The sequence below is a fragment of the Dreissena polymorpha genome, chromosome 4 (genome assembly GCF_020536995.1).
Source record: "Dreissena polymorpha isolate Duluth1 chromosome 4, UMN_Dpol_1.0, whole genome shotgun sequence".
Lineage (NCBI taxonomy): Eukaryota > Metazoa > Mollusca > Bivalvia > Myida > Dreissenidae > Dreissena > Dreissena polymorpha.
The window spans coordinates 106,752,744-106,769,072 of NC_068358.1; the positions used below are offsets into that span (position 1 = coordinate 106,752,744).

A 16,329-nucleotide genomic window follows, 5' to 3' on the forward strand; every position below is an offset into this window, starting at 1 on the left:
GCAGATTAGATTTTCAGACAGCCTGACCGCGTACGTCACACATGTGTGGCTAGATAATTACACGCTTTCCCTTCTATCATGGACACTATACTCTTTCGGTAGTTTGTCTCACAATACAAGACAAATTGCATTTACCGATCGGTTTTTATTGATTTCTGTTCATTATATTCGTGTTATTTGATATATTCAAAGCAATGCTGTGTAAGCAACATAAGGCGTTTATTGATAGTACATTCCGTCTTTCCCTAACGATTAACTGACTCTGAAAGTCTAGGGGAATTGGGGATGGAACTTACCGGTAATGCGTAATTGTAACAATTCTAAAAGGTGTATCTATGTTTCACATAAACTGGTAGAAAAATCCGCATTTCCCTACGCTAATCATTGTTACTACCATTGCTACAAAGACGCGGTGATTTTGCTAATGTTCCTGAGGATTATGCTCAAATGAGTCAATGGAATGGATGGGTCAGCTTGAGTTATGCAAAGGTTATCTAACGTAAAAAGCTGGGTTAAACAGCTATGCCGATTTCTGATTGGTTTATCAGAATACTATCAATTATCAATAACTAGTAAGAGGTGGTACTTGAACGTGTTTTTCCGCAACTATTTATTGTTTGAACCTAAAAAGGCATCATCTCTTTACCTAAAAAAATAAACGCCAATACTGATTCTTGCTAATGGAGCAGACTGCAAGGTTGGATTTTAGCACTAATTTAGCTAATGATACTTCAGAAAACACGTAAGAAGTACCTTTAAGAAGTCAGAAAAAAGCGACATATTTAGTTATGGAAATCAGAACTAAGCGTAACTGAGGTTATTTTCAATGTCATCATATGTGAAATTTTTCTGTGAAAAAGCTTCGAACTGCAGCTATAAATAAGACCCAACTTTCGTGGGTCGAGTAGGTTTATAAGTTATGAGTGGTTGGATACACTATGGGTCCCTACATAGTGTAGCCGCAGGCACGGAAGGACCTAATACACTTCGAAATACACACACCGAACTTATCATGGGCTGTACGGTTAGCGCTGTCGTTGGTACATGTACTTCTCACCTAGGCGACTCGGGATTAGTCCCCGTTCCCGGCATCATGTGGTTTTTGTTGGTGGTCACCATAACGGACAGGCGGGTACGCATGTATGCTTGGCAGGATAGCTCAGTTGGCTAATGCGTTTTTACTTCAGGATTCCGGGGGTCACTGGTTCGAGCCCTCCTGCGGGCTACTTTTTTTTTCCTTTTCTAAATTTTATTTTTGATTTTTTAATGGAGCTTTTAAAATTTAATATTGACATAAATCAATTTAAAGCATTTAATGGCAAACTTCAAAAAATGCCAAAATCTGTGAAAAGGCCCCATTAAGCACCAAACACGTTCAATCGAAAATTACGGCGTGTTCTTGTTTAACGAATTGCTATTCATCAAAAACAGTTCATTGATTCTTTCTCTTATCTTCTTACGTGTGTAACATCGCTTAATATATATTGTGTTTGCTAATATATTACATACATGTTATGATCATCTACGTTGCTTTTTTTTATTTTCTATTGCTTTTGTTCAATAGCTGTTGTCATTGCAATACTAATTTGTAATGAAATTTATTTAAACAGTTGCTATTGGCTAAACGTATGTTGCTATTAATCATGTTATTACTCATTGTTTTCTATCTTGCCAAAGTGTTTTTCGCCTTTGCTGGTTGGTTTTTGTCATATAGTCTTTATATTATAACGATAATTATTAGTAAATGTTATTTTAACTTATTTCATGCTGTAAACACTTTCACTCAAATGCTGATCGCCATTACTGCATCTTGTTTTTTAAATGTCCGCAACTATTGCAAAGCTGTATATGGTGCTATGCTCTAAAGTATGTTTACCGGTATATTGTCTTAACGTCTATAGCTATTATATAGAAGTTGTTTGTGCCATTGGCTAAATGCACGTTGAAAATGCATGAGTCTGTTCATATTACATCAAATATGTTGCTATTGTCTCAATGTCCATCGCAAAACTGTAAACACATGCTTGATTGTCAACATATGATTGATGGTCAACATATGATTGATGGTCAACACATGATTGATGGTCAACACATTATTGATGGTCAACACATGATTGATGGTCAACACATGATTAATGGGCAACATATGATTTATGGTCAACATATGATTGATGGTAAACATATAATTGATGGTCAACACATAATTGACTGTCAACACATGATTGATGGTCAACACATGATTGATGGTCTACAAATGATTGATGATCAACATATGATTGATGGTCAACACATGATTGATGGTCAACACATGATTGATGGTCAACACATGATTGATGGTCAACATATTATTGATGGTCAACATATGATTGATGCTCAACATATGATTGATGGTCAACACATAATTGACGGTCAACACATGATTGATGGTCAACACATGATTGATGGTCAACATATGATTGATGGTCAATATATGATTGATGGTCAACATATGATATGATTGATGGTCAACATACGATTGATGGTCAACACATGATTGATGGTCAACATATGATTGATGGTCAACACATGATTGATGGTCAACATATGATTGATGGTCTACAACTAATTGATGGTCAACACATGATTGATGGTCAACATATGATGGATGGTCTACAACTAATTGATGGTCAACAAATGGTTGATGGTCCAAAACTAATTGATGGTCAATACATGATTGATGGTCAACATATGAATAAGAGGAAAACACATTTTTCATGGTCGACACATGATTTATGGTCAGAACATGATTGATTGTCAACACATTATTTATGGTCAACACATGATTGATGGTCAACGCATGATTGATCGTCAACATATGAATTAGGTTCAACACATGATTGACGGTCAACACATGATTTATGGTAAACGCATGATTGACGGTCAAAACATGATTGATGGTAAACACATGATTGGTGGTCGAAACATGATTCATGGTCAACACATTATCATGTTCAACACATGATTGATTGTCGAAACATGATTGATGGTCAACACATGATTGAAAGTCAACACATGAATGAGGGTCAACATATGATTGAGGGTGAACACATAATCATGATAAACACATGATTGATTGTCAACACATAATTGATTTTTGACACCTGATTGATGGTCGACACTTGAATAACGGTCAACACCTGACTGATTCAACATATGAATGAGGGTAAAAGTGTCAACACATGATTGATGGTCAACACATGATTGATGGTCAACACGTGACTGATGGTCAACACGTGATTAATGGTCAACAAGTGACTGATTGCCAACACGTGATTAATGGTCAACACATGACTGATGGTCAAAACGTGATTAATGGTCAAAACATGACTGATGGTCAACACGTGATTAATGGTAAAAACATGATTGATGGTCAACCCGTGATTAATGGTCAACATATGATTGGTGGTCAACACATGATTGATGGTCAACACGTGACTGATGGTCAACACGTGATTAATGATCAACACATGATTGATGGTCAACACGTGATTAATGGTCAAAACATGACTGATGGTCAACACGTGATTAATGGTCAAAACATGACTGATGGTCAACACGTGATTAATGGTCAACACATGACTGATGGTCAACACGTGATTAATGGTCAACATATGAATGAGGGTCACCATTGATTTATGGCTTGATCGTTAAAACACTATTGATGGTCAACACATTATTGGATGTCAACACATGATTAGAGGTCAACATCTGATTGATGGTCAACATATGCATGTGGGTCACCATTGATTGATGGTTTGATGGTTACAACAGAATTGATGGTCAACACTTGATTGAGGGTCAACACATGATTGGAGGTCAACATATGATTAATGGTCAACATATGATTGATAGTCAACATATGCATTAAGGTCAACACATGACTGATGGACAACATATGATTGATGGCAAACACATGGTTTGATGGTCAATGCATGTGGTCGATTGTTAGCACAGGATTGATGGCCACACATAATTGCTGGTATAAACATGATTGAGAGCCTGTGCATGATTAATTGGCAACAAATAAGCTGAGTTTAGGAAGGATAGCGGGTTCGATTACTAGCGCGACCAAATAAATTGAAAGAGGATTTCCGTGTGATGATTGTTATTTCATGTATTGATATCCCCCCCCCCACCACCACCACACACACACACAAACATATCTCTTATAAGTAGGGCTTGCCTTGTTATATGAAGGCATATTGTTAAATACGATTAAACAAACACATACAAACTTTAGCAGTCGATATATATGGCGACTTATAAATGACCATACCAGACATCGCGATGAAGAAATTACACGGGTACGAAAAAATATTTTTTATTCGGGTACAAAAGAAAAAAAAACTAAACTACTGAAAGATTTTCAAAAATGAAAAACAAAAGAACTGAAACATTTTCAAAAATAAAAAAAGGTTTTATAGAAAATATTTACATTTAAATACACACAACGGTTCATGCTAAGTATACAACCAGTGTATAACAAAATATACGTCACATAAAAAACACTTTTTTGAACAATGCGAGTGGTAAAGCAATATTCAGCCCAGCGGTAAAGAAGAAACAAATGAATCTACATTTTAAATCGAAACCATATAATCCGTAAAATCAGGTAATACGCACACAAGATGTTTACTGACAAGTGTCCGACACGTGACTGACAAGTGCCCGACATAATTTAATTTCGGACAATTTATTGAAAAATGTCAAACAAGTGAATGACGGGAAAGCGCTGTGAGCCGGGGTTATCAGCCTACGGCAGGGCGGTCTTCTTCTCCTCGGTGGCGAACGCTGGTGGCGCCTTGAGGATCAGCTCCCCCGGCCCTCCGCCGTACATTGGCATGGTGGTGTAGGTAGGTGGCAGGCTGCCAGTAGTGATCAGGTCCCCGGCCGGAAGTGGCTCCTTCACGTAACCCAACTCGGGGGACAGGCCAAACCTGCTGTACATTGGAGCTGAAAAACAAGGACATTGCATGTGATAATCATCAAACAAATTGCATTGTTTAAAAGTGAAACAAAATATGTATGCGTATTTATATCATTTCACATACATGCACACACTATAAAATATTTACTGTTAACATTATTTCTATTTTAAATAATGTTCTTAAACATCTCTTACTGCTCATTATACGAAACTGTATTATGAGAAAGGAAAACTATTTGTTTGAAGACCATTCTGAGAACTAGTGATTCGCGTTCAGAGAAAACTGGGCATAATGCATGTGCGTAAAGTGTCGTCCCAGAATAGCCTGTGCAGTCCGCACAGGCTAATCAGGGACGACACTTCTGCTTTTATAACATTTTTCGTTTTAATGAAGTCTCTTCTTAGCAAAAATCCAATTTAGGCGAAAAGTGTCGTCCCTGATTAGCCTGTGCGGACTGTACAGGCTAATCTGGGACGACACTTTACGCACATGCATTATGCCCAGTTTTCTCAGAACACGACTCTGGTGATCATGTTCCAAAAACGGGATATTTGTATCGATTATGTTAATTGCTGCTACAACCGTTTACTGGTAATTCGTTAATATGCGTTAAATATTGATGGATTGTACGTTGATCGATAACAAGGCAGTGTGATTGAATGCGCAATATTGATTCAAAGTGATTATGAGCAAATAAACCTTAGTGAAAATGTACCATTGCTGTACATCGATTATTCTGTTTTAGTTTGATGCATTACGTTTTTAGCATTAGGTATGTAATTCGCGACTGTTTAAAAAACTAAATCAAGATTCGAACCAACATTCATCTAGAAAATGGATTTGTTATACACGAAGGTGAAATCCGTCCTTGAATTTGCATTCGTCAGAAAAATTAACTTACGCTTAAAGACCAACGTAGTTGATTTTAAAATATAGCGATTTAAAATATCGCTTTGTAAAAAATATGAAAAGTTTCATGTCTAGTTTTAAGGTGAAAATAGAAGTTCCTTTAGCACACTTTAAAAGTAAGGGCGGTAGCTGAGACGACCAGACAGAATATGCCCGTTCTCAATCCTACCTATAACATTAACTAGTCCCATGACCCGGAAGGGTCTAATCAATAATCAATAGGCGGTTTTTGTTGATGTCAAGATTGAATAAGATTTAAGATAAGTTTTATGAAAATGTTAATGCTTTGCTTGTAAAAAATACAGTTTTGCGTCCTGCGCACCAAACCTTGGCTTAATGCGTACAATTTACCCATCTGCATACTTCTTACTAAAGGGGGAGGGGTTGGATACACTCTTATATATGAGAAGGAATACAAGTAACCAAAATAGTCACGCTTCACGCATAATTTATAAACGAGAATTTAAACTTTTTACTTATGTGTCGCGTTCTGAGAAAACTGGGCATAATGCCTTTGCGTAAAGTGTCGTCCCAGATTAGCCTGTGCAGTCGTCCCAGATTAGCCTGTGCAGTATGCATATGATAATCAGGGATGACACTTTCCGCCTAAACAAGATTTTCGGTAAGAAGGGACTTCCTTTAAATGAAAAATACCATAAAAGTGGAAAGTGTTGTCCCTGATTAGACTTTGCGGACTGCACAGGCTAACCTGGGACGACACTTTACGCACATGCATTATGCCCAGTTATTTTTCAGAAAACGACTCATGTAGTTAACACCATGCTACAAGGAGACATGGAGCAGATTATTAACGAATATACTACTGAACATTCAGGGCACACGGGTATACAGCATTTCCATGGTCTAGCAATTTAGGTTTTCTTTATAAACTTGTATTGTAACAGGCAAATAACGTACGCTCTGGGAAAACCGGGCTTAATGTATGTGCTAAAAGTGTCGTGCCAGAGTAGCCGCATAGGTTAATTAGGGACTGCCGTTTCCGCTAAAACTGGATTTCGCCAAGAACATTATTCCTTTATAAGAAAATTAAAAACAAAAGCGGAAAGTATCGTTGCTGATTGGCCTGTGCGAACTGAACAAGCTTATCTGGGACAGCCAACATTAAACCAACACTTAACCAACATGCTTGGTGTCCCTTTTTCAAAAGTGGGACTCATATGTTGCATTCAAATACAAACTCATTTTTAAAACCTACAATTGTATTTCTGGTTCGGACATGTCCTGCTCCTCTTGCACCTCTTGTGGTAGCAGCAGCAGCCGGTGATGACAGCAGCAATGACGATAACTACTCCGGCAACGGCACCGATGACGATCTTCATGACTTTCCTGTGCCTTCAAGAAGATATTTAAAGGGTATGACATGAGTTGTCATTTCATTCTATATTTTTATTGAATGAGGTCATGAATTTTGTCAGAAAGCGAATCTTTAGAAAGTTTACTAACACATTTCTTGAACGAGTTAAATAAATCATGGTATGAAATGACAACTCGTGTAAGAATTATTTTCATCACATGCTTTTAATTAGCAAAAAACATTTGTATGCATGTTAATGTCGTGAAAAACAGGAACGTTGTGTATATCGCGTGAAGTCATTGTTGAAAAACAAAAGAGTAAAAGTTCCTGTAAAATATGACAGCCTTAATGCTTGAGTAACAAAATGTAATGTCAACAAAACATCCATAGTACGTTTGTTATCTATGTACTATTTTATCTATGTTTCAAGATTTTAAATATGTAGAATAGAGAATTGCCTAAATTTGTTTTAAATTAATACACACTGGCGGTATGCTAGTCACGCAGTTAGGTGACGTAATTAATACACACTGGCGGTATGCTAGTCACGCAGTTAGGTGACGTAATTAATACACACTGGCGGTATGCTAGTCACGCAGTTAGGTGACGTAAGATTCATGTGACGTTCTAATTAATTTAAATGCAGAATGTGAATATACATTAACGTTACGTTGGTGATGTACTGCAGGTGACCTGGGCTCGTATCCATCAACCCGGTCTTAGACTTGATTATATGGAATAGACTTAGAACCAAATGTTCAGCTTTCGAATATACAAGCCAGAAATATTGATAATGTTGTAAAAATAAATTATTCTTAATGAATAATTTTGTAGTTAGAGGTGCTAAATTCCATCTCACATTAAACTGTATAATATCATTAAAAAGTATAGTTTATTTTTATATTGAAGTTTAAACAGACTAAAAATGGTATGGTGAATACGTGCACAGACCACATGAATTATTAAAATACAATGTACCTTAGCCAACAACACGGGTTATAACTATGGTATGCATGTAAATACACATGTATGTAACTTTGTCATATTTATATTTATTAAATGTAAGTAAAAGTATAATAAAAACCATCGTCGTCATCATAATCATCATTGTCATCATTATCATCATTATCATCTTCTTCTTCTTCATTTAAATCATTATAACGATTATCCTCAGCCGACAAACAATCCACATGATTATCAAATCCACAACTATCGTCATCATGACTATAAGAACGACATTGGTGTTTTCAAATTAATGTTGAAGGAGTTGTGTAATTTTATGTTCTTGTAGAGCTTATACTCTGTTGTTGTTGTTGTTTTTTTTAAAAGAAAGTATTTTCAATATTCTAATACTTCGAAATGACAAGACTATGTTTTTGTAAACAAATGTTTTCACGTTACCGTAATTTCAAATATACGTTGCCTGGAGACTTGTTTTATGGCATAAAATAGCAATAAAGGGCAACAAAGCATGGGCCAAATAAGAAAAAATAAAGATTCATCTTGCCATAGCATCTCATAACAATTGGTGATGCTTGCCAATTTTGCCATTGAATATATCCCATCAACAAAATATACTGATTTTTTTATAGAACGACATTGAAGCCTTCAATTCAAGGCTTCGCGATCATTCAAGACTTCGCGATTATTCAAGGCTTCGCGATTATTCAAGACTTCACGATTATTCAAGACTTCGCGATTATTTAAGGCTTCGCGATTATTCAAGACTTCGCGATTCAAACGATTATGATAATTTTACACTCATACATGCAACGCGTTTTAAACGTGAACGTTCTTTGGGAAATTTGATTTGATAAAAACCAGTACCTACTGTTTATTAAAACCAACTACCGGAGCTTAAAGAAAGCGCGTGAAAATAATGGCAAGATTTCTGTACATTAAGTAGTTCGCATGCGTACCAGTGTTTCCGACAACAGCGTTCGTTTTTGTGATCATAATCGTCCGGCATCTTCATGCCATCGTCCATGTCATTGCTGTCATCGGCTTCTGGAAGTGGCATGTCGTCTTTCGGCGGTGGCGGTGGGCCGCGGTGACGGCACTCACAGTGGTGGTCTTCATCCTCCTCGCTCGAGTCGTGCTCGGGGCCCTCGTGCATATGGGCGGCACAAAGCCCTGTGGAGGGACAGGGAGAACAGACTTGTTCGATCGTTTTAAATTCATGTCATTAATTGTTACATTGGCAAAACTCAAAAATTATGATCAATCAAAGAAGAAGTAGAAGAAGAGAAAATAAAAAAAAGGAGAATGAGAAGAAGAAAAAAGATGATGATGAAGAAGAAGACGACGACGACGAAGAAGAAGAAGAGGAAAAAATAGGAAGAGAAAAAAAATAAGAAGAAAAACTATAAAATGTATTTTATTGTTATACCTCGGAGTACAGAAACGGATTTTTTAGTCAACAAATGCTATAGGGCTATTAATTACACCACTTGTGTAGTCTGGAGTTCGGAAATATGAGCGAATGTTAACGTTATGCATGTATTACCAATCTGTCCTAATAAATGTATTAAAACACTTGACAGTTGTGTATTTTTATAGCAGTTTTCCAAAATCGAAAATAACTTTTCTAATTTGCATTGATTGTGCCCGATTTTTTAAAAGAATTGTGTGTTCTGTTAAACGAATTCGACTAGTTGCTAATTGTCAACTAATGACTGGCTCAGCCAATTATGGTTTGATATTTCATAGGTTAATGGAACAGATTCTTGTAATAAAGTTTGCCCATGAAATACACGTAAAAAATGATTAAATTAGACAAACTTTATACGTAAATATGAGTGGATGATCCAACATTTTAATGCAGAAATTATTCGCAAATGAAAAGTTTGCATCATCCAGTAATGTTATCGTTTAATCCGTGGACAAACTGATTTCAAAGACATATATGTTTTTGGAATAACTTGCTTTCTTTTTACAGGACAAAAACTTCAAACAAGGTATTTTAATGAATATGTTTAACTTAACAATTGTTTTGGCTGTTAACATAAAGGTTACAAGTGAGCAAATATGTGCAAAACTCTAGATACATGTAATGAAGCATCTATCAATTTTAAGCTTTACCAATGTGCAAAATTTTAATGGAAACGTTAAAATATAGGCATACTTGTTGTTTAAATAATCTTAATTGAATTTGTTTTCATTAAATATCGATTAAAATGTATGATTTTTGCTATAAAAATTGTCTCCGATAAATCACTACATGCTAGCAATCGGAAAATAATTCCAAAACAGATATTTGACGAAAAAAAAACACAAACGTTTATTAAATTTCACGACAAGTAAGTATATTTATATACAGAATTTACGAAAAACATACATGCGTCTAGTTTAAATCGTGAAGTTTTAACATACCAATAACTCCTATCAACATTAACACCACTACAGTCCTCATCTTGTTTGCAGGCTGATATTGACAGCACCGTGTTGTCGGGACGAAATCCTATACTCAAATAAACTCTATCCGACGCACCGTCCAAGACCAAAGCAAGCCGAAAGTATGCGGCATACATTATGTCATATATAAACCTTTTTGGCATCAAATTTCAATCCTTTGTAAAATCGTGATCGTGATGTTTCGCATGGATAACTATGAATACTTAAAGCGCATTGCGGTTAAACGGAAGATTTAAACAATCTATGTACCCAGTGTTAAATCGTGATGGATTTTTCTATATTTAGACCCCATGTTCTGTTTTTTACACCATGGTCTCCTTTTAAACGGAGATCGATGTTCATAATCTTCAATCATGCAGCTATTTGTAGGGCACGTACACACAATCAAGTCTCCTGTTTTGTATGTAAACCATGCGATATAGTCCACTATGCATACATGGGTTAAACTTGAATAACAATGTGTGCCTGTTAAGTATTCTCCTATTTTCTCTTGCTATTTCTGAATATCTTTGGCTATTGCATTAATAATTGTTTATCATATTTATATTTTAAATGGTTTATATTGGCTTAAGGTCTGTAGTCATTAATCATTCTAGCTACTGACGATTGTTTTTGATCTTGCAAAGGGTTTTTGGCCATTTCTGATTGGGTTTTACCATATCGCCTTAATATCATATAATGATAGTTCTAAAATAAATGTTATTACGAACTTATTTCATGGTGTCATAACTTTCACTAAATGCTGGTTGATATAACTGTCTCTTCTTTTTGCTGAATGTTGTTCGATGTCCGACCCATTTGCATAGCGTATATGATGTATTTAAAGCAAATAATTTTACCAAAGGCTTTTGAATCAGCATTGTCAATACCTCGGTATGTTGATATTGTCTCAAATAAAGATGCTATTCCATCAATGTCTATTGCATGGCTGTAATGATGGATGATTGCTGGTCAACACATGACTGATGGTTGAAACGCGATAGGTGGCAATAGTTTGAGTGATGGTCAAAACATGATTGATGGTCAACATTTAATTGATGAACAACACATGATTGATGGTCAGCACATGATTGATGGTCAGCAAATGATTTAAGGTCAACACATGGCTGACGGTCAACACATGGTTGATGGTCAGCATGTAATTGATGAACAACGCATGATTGATGGTCAACAAATGATTGATGGTCAACACATGGCTGATGGTCAACACATAGCTGACGGTCAACACATGGTTGATGGTCAATACATGATTGATGGTAAACACATTATTGATGGTCAACAAATGAGTGATGATCAACAAATGATTGATGGTCAACACATAGCTGAAGATCAACAAATGATTGATGGTCAAAACATAGCTGATGGTCAACACATGATTGATGGTCAACACATGATTGATGGTCAATACATGACTGCTGGTAAGAACATTATTAATGGTCAACAAATGATTGATTATCAACACCTGATTGATGGTCATCATATGACTGATGGTCAACACATGGCTGATGGTCAACATATGACTGATTGTCAATACAAGACTGATAGTAAGCATATGAGTGTTGGTCAACAAATGATTGATGGCAAGCATTGGTCAACACATAATTGATTACACATGATTGATGGTCAACATATGTACGATAGTCAACATATGATGATAATCAACAAATGATTGATGATCAACACATGATTGATGGTCAACACATGATTGATGGCCATCACATGAGTGATGGTCAACATATGATTGATGGTAAACAACTGATTGAGGGTCAACACGTGATTTGTGGTAAACATTGGTCAACATATTTATGATAGTCAAAATATGATCATAATCAACACATGATTGATGGTCAACACCTGATTGATGGCCAACATTGGTCAACACATGATTGTTGGTCACTAAATGATTGATGGTCAACACCTGATTGATGGTCAACAAATGATTGATGGTGAACACATGATTGATGGTCAACATATGAATGATAGTCAACACCTTATTGATGGTCAACAAATTATTGATAGTCAACACATGATGATGGTCATCATATGATTGATGGTAAACAATTTATTGATGGTTAACACATGATTGATGGTCAGCAAATGATTGATGGTCAACATATGATTGATGATCAACATATGATTGATGGTCAAGTTAACAAATGATTGTTGGTCAACACATGATTGATGGGCAACACATGATTAATGGTCAACATATGATTGATGGTCAACATCTGATTGTTGGTCAACACATCAGTTGGTTTAGCGCTGGACTTTGAATTGAAATAAAGCTGGTTCGATCACTAACGTGAATACCTAACTTGTTAGCGAATTGGCCTTGTAATGACTGTAATTACATGTATTTGTATACAATCTAAACCACATACACACACATCTTTTATTATGTAGGACTTACCAACTGTATATAACTGGATACTGTTAAATATGATTTAAGAACAAACTTGGCCAGTCAAAATATTTTGCGAATTATAAATGGCCATGCCAGACAAAGCGATGTAGAAATCACACTGATTGAAAATTGTTTTTATTCAGGTACAGAACAATGTAACAAAACAATTACCACAGATATTCTAAACTCTGTAAAATAATGTTTAAAAGGGTATATATAAATATATATATATATATTTTTTAATTCCCAAATTAAAATCGTCGCTTCATGTCATATATACAACCAGTATATATAACAAAAAGTCACATTATTTTTGCACCATTAGAATGGCTATGCAATAGTTACTCCAGCTGTACAGATGGAAAAAAAGCTTAATTAATGTAGATTATAAATAGAAAACATACTCAAAATGTGGTATTAAGCACACAAGACGAATGGCAAAATTTAAAACCTGACGAATGTCTGACAGTTGTCCAACAAGTGACTGACAAATGTCTTCCAAGTGACCGCCGCATGTCTGACTTGACACCGCTGTGAGCCGGGCTTATCAGCTTATGGCAGGGCGGTCTTCTTCTCATCGGTGGCGTAAGCTGGTGGCACCGTGAGGATCAGCTCCCCCGGCCCTCCGCCGTACATCGGAAGGGTGGTGTAGGTAGGTGGCAGGCTGCCCGTGGTGACCAGGTCCCCGGCCGGAAGTGGCTCCTTCATGTAACCTAACTTGGGGGACAGGCCAAACCTGCTGTACACTGGAGCTGAAAAACAGGGAAATAGCATATAATAATCATCAGACAAATTGTATTGTTTTAACGGCAGGCATACATCATAAGATATAAATTATTAACATTATTTCCAAAAAAAAATGTATTCTGAAACAACTGTCACTGCTCATTATACGCCACAGTATTATTAGAAGGAAGGTAAACTATGTGAGTGGCGATCATTTCTAGAACGAGTGATCATGTCCCAAATACGCATTATTTGTATCGATACTGTTAATGAATGTTACAACATGTTCACAAGTAATTCGTAGAGATGCGTTTATATAATATAATCATAATATAATATAATAATTATTGTATATATATATATATAATTATTGGTGGGTTTTACCGCGATCAATAACGAGGCAGTTTGTATACATAATATTGTTTCAAAGCAAATTAGAGCGCTATAGAAACCGGTAAAATAACTTCCAATATGGCCGCAAGGCATACAGGAAAATGTGAAAAAATACAACAAAAACATGATTACCTGCTAAGAGTTGACAAATATTTTATTCTGATTGATAGTAGGGTCAATATACACTTTGACCCCGCCCGAAATAAATGCTACAAAAGGTATTTTAACTGATCCTGGTACGGTAGAAGGTCCTTTAAAACATATCAAAAGTTTACAACAATCGGACCACCGGAAATATGGTTTTTTTCAAAATGGCCGCCAAGATGGCCGCCAAGACCTGTTAATGATCACAACTATGTAACTATCCAATCAAATTTGATGAAGTTGGTGTGTATTCCTAAGTTTCAAAGGGAATTCAACACAAGCTGATCATCAGACATTGTTTAAGTTAAATAAAGTACACACAAATCCAACATGACGTCAAAAATGGCCGTCAAGATGGCTGCAAAAACCTATATATGATCATAACTATGTAACTATTCACTCAAATTTTATGAATTTGATATCTTTACCCAGGTTTCAGGGTACAAAGAACACATCTATATCATCAGACAAAGTGTAAGTTAATTGTGTTTCACAGAAATCCATCACGGCGACCAAAATGGACGCTAAGATGGCCGCCAAATCCTAGTAAGGATCATTACTATGTTACTATCCACTCAAATTTGACGATTTTCGTTTCTATACATAGGTTTTTAGGGGGCAAAGAACACATTAAGATCATCAGACATTGTTTAAGTTTATTTTATTACACACTTATCCAACACAGCGTCCAAAATTGCCGCCAAAACATATTTATGATCATAAAATATAAATATGTAACTATCACCTCAAATTTGTTGAATTTGGTGTCTATACTCAGGTCTCAGGGAGCAAAGAACACATTATATATCAAAAGACAAAATAAAAGCTAATTATGTAACACAGAAATCGAACACGGCGTCCAAAATGGCCATCAACACAATACGAAGGACCACGCGTCCATAACTTGTTACTCAAACGTTATGGTTGTTATGTAAAACGCCATGATAGTAAAGGAGACAAGGAACACTTTAATCCAATTGAGGTTATCACTAAGCAGATGAATAATCATAAAATCCAATTTACGACATTTGGAAGAGAGAATAAACTAGCATATGACTTCATGATTGTATCAGGTTTTACTAACTTAAGTAGACTTCATTTTTTATCGTTGCTGAAAATCATTGAAGATTAATTACAGCCTGATTGAGCATGAGTTCTTTCAAAAAGTTGATATTATAAACTGTGTGTTTCTTTGACTATTGACTATTTGTTTACATCAGAGCAGAAGTAGATGGTCTTATTGTTCCTTTCGGAGTGATGCAGGATCAAGATGAGCAAATCTGTATCCTCGCCAACCATTGTTGTGGTGCTACGACAGGATCGTTACACTATTGTCTTAACAATTTCAACGTCTGCATTCCCTGTAGACAGAACAGCATAGCATCCCATTTAGTCAGAGTTGTGCTGATCAGATAAATCATGCCGACCTTGTTTCTGTCACGAGACAAAAAATCTTCCTTTTTTACATGAGCATTCTGTTTCTTTGCTTTCACAATATGATTCACCTTTGTTTCATCGTCTCTGGTGCATGTTTTCTCTAATGGCCGTCTTCGTAGCCATCGAACCCCAATGTCACTTGTCCGTAATGACTTTCTCTGAATCTACATAAGACTCGGCTATTGTGGTATATGAGTCGCCATTCTCCATGGTCACCGATGCAGCAAAGTGCCACCATCATGAATCTGTTTCATGAATACAGTTCATCCCAACCTCATATGATGTGTCTACAGCATACTCTCAAATTGCCTGAGCTATCTGAGGCTTATCTGCTGTACAAAATATGTTCTCGGCTTCAATAAAGGCATCAGGATGGGAGCTCAGTATGGGTTTTATCGAGGCTTGGTCTGAGTGCGAATATGTATTAAGACAGTATAAAAAGATTGTGTTTTACCATACCGTAGGTAAATAAAGCTGTTTATACGAGCCATATCAAGTTTAAAAATATCTGCACAACGCCAATGACTGTACAAGTAGGCATACAGTTACATTCCACGCATTGCTATTGTTTAATGTATGTGCGTAAAGTGTCGTCCCAGATTAGCCTGTGCACTCCGCAC

At 36.2% G+C, this 16,329-nt stretch overlaps 1 protein-coding gene across 1 annotated transcript; it reads right to left on the reverse strand.

Annotated features, from left to right (window-relative positions):
- Positions 1 to 4,344: 4,344 nt before the first annotated feature.
- On the reverse strand, positions 4,345 to 10,802 carry LOC127879598 (uncharacterized). Its single transcript, XM_052426551.1, has 4 exons — positions 10,564 to 10,802; positions 9,111 to 9,324; positions 7,093 to 7,229; positions 4,345 to 4,992 (listed from the first exon to the last, which is right to left on the reverse strand). The coding sequence occupies exons 1-4, from the start codon at positions 10,601 to 10,603 to the stop codon at positions 4,793 to 4,795; spliced, it is 591 nt and encodes a 196-aa protein (XP_052282511.1). The 5' UTR covers positions 10,604 to 10,802; the 3' UTR covers positions 4,345 to 4,792.
- Positions 10,803 to 16,329: the final 5,527 nt, after the last annotated feature.

Excerpts from the sequence above, each read along its gene's own strand:
- LOC127879598 (XM_052426551.1), bottom strand. The coding sequence starts at position 10,603 with ATGAGGACTGTAGTGGTGTTAATGTTGATAGGAGTTATTG. Across the intron at positions 9,325-10,563 it reads AATGTTGATAGGAGTTATTG|GGCTTTGTGCCGCCCATATG; the intron begins GTATGTTAAAAC and ends GTCCCTCCACAG. Across the intron at positions 4,993-7,092 it reads TCCGAACCAGAAATACAATT|CTCCAATGTACAGCAGGTTT; the intron begins GTAGGTTTTAAA and ends CTTGTTTTTCAG.